The sequence below is a fragment of the Pteropus vampyrus genome, unplaced genomic scaffold, assembly GCF_000151845.1.
Source record: "Pteropus vampyrus isolate Shadow unplaced genomic scaffold, Pvam_2.0 Scaffold552, whole genome shotgun sequence".
Lineage (NCBI taxonomy): Eukaryota > Metazoa > Chordata > Mammalia > Chiroptera > Pteropodidae > Pteropus > Pteropus vampyrus.
In genome coordinates this window covers 467048-471921 of record NW_011889333.1, presented here as the reverse complement: position 1 = coordinate 471921, position 4874 = coordinate 467048, and the positions used below count along the sequence as shown (strand labels likewise).

Here is a 4874-nt window from a genome sequence, read left to right as displayed (position 1 = left end):
TAGGAAAAGTCCCAGTCTTCTAATTGACTCTGGTAGAAAATAACTTTATCAGTAACATAATGTTACTTCTATATAAAATAGTAGAGCTATCTTTTTGTTGTCAGCTCTCTGAAAAAAAAAAAAGTTATCGATCTATATGACAAGAGGTTTGAGTGCTCTAGGTACATCAGGCCATTTAAAAAAATAATCATAATTTAGTTTAATATTCACATATCTGTGGCAAACTCAATAGTTGGTAGAAGTTTAACTTATCACCTCTATGGTGTTTTAACTCAAATAACATAACATTTATTTACAGGCATTTTAAGTGGCCGTTTGAACACCAGTATTTGGAAAACGGAAAGATCCAGGGATGCTCTCTGGCCCATGTTCCCTATAGATGTTGGCATTCTAAAAAGAATTAAGTCAGGGAGCTTGTGATTTCGAGCGTTATCTTCTTGATTTTCGATATGAATGAGATCAGTCTGTTGTTCATGGAGGAACACAGATGTGACGGAAGGTCAAGGAAACAGCAAGTCTGCTTTTATTTTTCATGTTATGTTCGCCTGAGTCCTTGGCCTTGTCACCAGTGTAGTCGGGGTCACTGCGATCTGCTCCTCATCTGTCGTCTGTGGAATGAATGCAGTTGCCAGCTCTACCTTCTGCAGAAAAACAAACCGGAGAGTGCTCTTTTTCCCGTTCACACTGCAGATGTCTCTGTTCCTGAGTTTTAAACAATAATAAAGACAGAAAAGCAAATCCCTGTAGTAAGAAACCAGACTTTTCAAATGAAACATTTTATTGTAAATAGTTCCTTATAGGTATTCCTCGTGCTTCATTCCCCACCCACCCTTGTGTTTTGTTGGTTTTGTTTTGATTTTTTTAAAATGCTGTTTATTTCATGACTAGTGTTTCCATGGGGTGTGGTGTTACAGTAAAATGGCACCCCCTGCACAGCAGGGGTAGAATGTTTCATTGTAACTTTGGTTCTATGCCCGAGACATCTTTGCTTGATCTGCTGAAATTGTTTCCATTGCTGAATTTTTTCTTTACACAATATATGTTTATAGTTCTTTTCTTCTGGTTTGACATATACATGTTTCATTAAATGCAGCATATATTGTAGATTTTCAACAGGGTCACGTAGGAACTGTCAAGTAAGAAACCTTGAATAATGGCTTTAAAATACATAGTTGTAGTCCTGGCTACAGGGTAGTTCTTAATTTTCGATCTCCCTTTCACTGCTGTAAACATTTCTGCCATCTTGAAGGTTTAGAAGCATTTGCCTTTCTGGGGTCTTATCCATGTTTCCGATTAGTCTGTAAAACACGGAAAATTCTTTAATCATCATTTCTGTCAATAGCTGAAACAGAAAAACACTAAAACTTTTTTTTAAGAAAAAAGTATTTTTTATTATTTACCATCTCTTTGAGTTGTATGATCTTGTGCAAGTTACATAAAGAAAGCCGTTAAGCTTAATTCCATTAATTTTAAATGAGAAAATAGAAGTATCTATTTTAAAGGTTGTTGCAACATAATGCATATAAAGCAACGAACAGTTCTTATCTCACACTAAGTGGCCTGAAATATTAGATATTATCATTATTACCTTTTGCTCTGGGGGCCTTCCAAGGCGATGCCTTAAGAAGCTCATCTGAGTCATCATGCCCCTAACTATCAATATACTATTTTAAAAGGTCTGTCTATCCCTTTCGGTGACTTATTTTTATGTTATATTTCCTCCCAACAACTGTATCCAGCGGCAAGTGTTGCCCCTGGAAGTCCAGACCTGAGGATTCCCTGGGAATATTTTCCCACACAGGTTTCCTGGTTGACCCCAAAGGTGTCCCTGAAAAGGTGCTTCCCTGGGCTATGTCAGTCAGGACTCCTAGTTCTGTTTCTCTTTAAGTCCATGTGTCTGGGTTTTCACTTGCATAGCAGTTTAGGACATAATGTTCTCTTCAAAAAAAAAAAAAATGCTGGAAATGGTGTGGGGGACGTGCTCTTATGTGCTGCTTAAGGTCAGGGCTTTTAGAGTCTGAATGATGTGGATGGTGAAAAATATTTCTATTTTCTCACTGTGTGCCCAAGGACAAGTTAGTTAACTTCTCTGTCTTAATTTCCCAATCTATAAAATAAAGATACTGACTCTGTAGCAGGATTCTACTGGTGCCCCAGAAATGGTGACCATTATCTAAAGTGGTGGCAAAGGAGGCACTTAGTACCTCAAGGATGCTTGCGGTTCACCACAGAATTCATACCTGCAGAGCCACTCCATCTGCTCCAAAAGACTAGATTAGATTGGGATAAAAGTGACAGAGTCACAGAGAACCAGTAGAAAGGAAGCACAATGGCTGGGATGAGAGTTGGAAGAAGAAGGAGGTACCAAAAGGCATAAACAGAAATTGGTGGTGCTTGTACAAAGGAGACTCACATTCTAGTGCTCAAACTCGGAGCAATGCTCATCTTCCTTTGTCTCTCTGGGCAGGGAACTGGAGAGGGATGGTGGGCAGAGATGGGACAGTAGCTCCCTTCCCAGCAAGAAGCAAGGAGCTGGGACTGGTACCACCAATGCTGGAACCCAGAGTGGCAGTGGAAGAGTTGGCGGCTCAGCCAGTCAGGGAAAGTGCAGTCAGCACGCCCCACATGGCTTCTGAGCAATTTATACATATGTCCCCCACATGACCAGTCTTTCATCGCCTCCCAAAGAAAAGACACTGAGAACTGGTCTGGTTAGTAACAGCCAGAGGAACAGTATCAACCTCAGGGAAAGTGCCATAACCACTGCCAATGGGCTTGAGAGACATGGTCCCCTCTTCCTCGTCCCTGCCCTTCTGAAGAGCTGGGCCTCAAAGGGAAGGGAAAGAGATCTTATACAGAATTTTTAAACTGAGCTAGATTTTCAAGAACTGAAAGCGACTAAAAAATTTGGGAACCAATCTAAGATTTAATTGTAGGATGAGAGAAGGAAATAACACAGAACTTGAGTAAAAGCCATGCTTTGAGAAAAAGATTATGTTCATATTTATATCGAACTGGAATGAGAGCCCTAAACAACGAGAATATTCCCATATTCCCTAGTCAAGAAGAGAACTGATCAGAATATATATAAAAGATACTTTAAGGTATGTGTATGTGTGTATATGTGTATGTATATATGTAGCATATGTGTGTTTGTTTATATAAAATAAATACGTAAACACAAAAGTCTTTTACTTGCAAACTTTCAACTTACATGCTTCTCAGAGATAAACGCTAAATTCTGTTTCAAAGCACATATGTGTAATATCTGCCAGTCACAACAGGTAAAGCCCATCATCTGAGTAAAACCACGTTGGTTCCAAAAAACAAGTAAACTTAAAGGCAGTCTCCCAGAATGTTAAATTTCTGTACATTGAGTGTCTTTAAAAGGAATTATGATTTCTTCAGCAAAGCTAGATTTATTCAAACTGGCATTATGAAAAACTGAAGTGTTATCCAGTAGGTCACCATAGATGACGAATTTTCAATAAACCAAAGGTCAGTACACTATAACTCAAACCACATAGAATATAAATTTGTCTTTGACTCAGGAGGCCCTTCTGGATATTCTAGAACCTCGGGGACAAATACCACGTGATTTCACGTACATGTGGAGACTAAAGAACAAAATAAACAACAACAACAGAAACAAACTCATAGATACAGAGAATATTTCGAGGGCTACTAGATGGGAGGGTGGTTGGGGGAAGGAAAAAAGGGTAAAAGGATTAAGAAGTACAAATGACAGTTACAAAATAGACATGGAGATATGAAGTAGAGCATAAGTTAAACAGTCAACAGTGTTATAATAAATATGTAATGGGGAAGTGGGGTACTAGATTTAGTGGAGTGATCACTGTGAGTTATATAGATCTCTAATCACTATGCTGTAGAACTGAAACTAATATATCATTGTATGCCAACTATAAATGAAAAAAAAAACATTGAATTGTACCATGTAAATATGAGCAACTAATTGTCTATTATATTTCAATGAAGCTGGAGAAAAAGAATAAGGAGCAAAATTCTCCTATTCTAAACAACAAATATAGTAGAGGTTGGTCATATTGCCATTTGTTTTTCCATAGGCCACGTACAGGCATTCATAGGAGGGACTGGTAAAATATAAATGTAGTAAGAAATAAACAATTGCCTGATTTAATGAAGACTTTGCACATTACCAACTGTGGCTGTTTTTCTAATACAGAATTTATTTTTTGTTGATTTTTTTTTCTATCAGAACAATAATACGGTAATTATGTGCCATAAAATGTTTTATGTTACTAGATAAGAAGTGAAAATATTGAGCTGTCGAGTTCAAGAATTCATGGCTGACACTAGAGAAGCATCATTAAAAATGAACTAGACGAGAGTATGTGGATGAAGAATCATGATCGCCTCTTCTCTGTCTGGTCTCCCCGACTTCATAATGAACAAAGCTGGTGCTGTTACGTTCTTCACTGATCCATCTCTCCTCAGGAAAGGATTTTCAGCAGGTCATTGCAATGAGGCTATAACAAGTAACCTGGTGATATCTATTTTTGTAGTCCTCTCATTTTCTACTTTCCTGCCTCCCTGGATAACTAATGTGAAAGAATTAGTGGCACACTATTTACTTGGAATAAATACACAGAATGAATGGGCAGATGATATCTTCTGACACGCCTGGGGCTCCCTGCTTAAGGTAAGAGCCCCAGTACAACCCATGGAACTGAGTTATTTAGTCAGCAACCATTGAGCAGTAAGGCTGTCTCCTGAGAAGACTTCAGCAGCTTTTATATATTTTTCTTATTTAAAATTTTTATTTTATATTAGTTTCAGGTATATAGTACATTGGTCAGACATTTAAATAATTTATGAAGTGATACCCCAAT

General features: G+C 37.9%; 1 protein-coding gene across 3 annotated transcripts in view; it reads right to left on the bottom strand.

Moving 5' to 3' along the window:
- Positions 1 to 425: 425 nt before the first annotated feature.
- The window catches only part of JAKMIP2 (janus kinase and microtubule interacting protein 2), a 152582-nt gene continuing 148133 nt past the window's right edge, over positions 426 to 4874 (bottom strand). For 2 of the 3 annotated variants that reach the window (XM_011383904.2, XM_011383901.2), the window contains one exon: positions 426 to 1298. Coding sequence is in view for 1 of the 3 variants with exons in the window: in XM_011383902.1 (XP_011382204.1) it covers positions 1278 to 1298 (21 nt within the window). In the remaining 2 variants the exon portion in view is untranslated. The remainder of the gene's footprint in view (positions 1299 to 4874) is intronic. The other variant, XM_011383902.1, reaches the window with a different exon arrangement.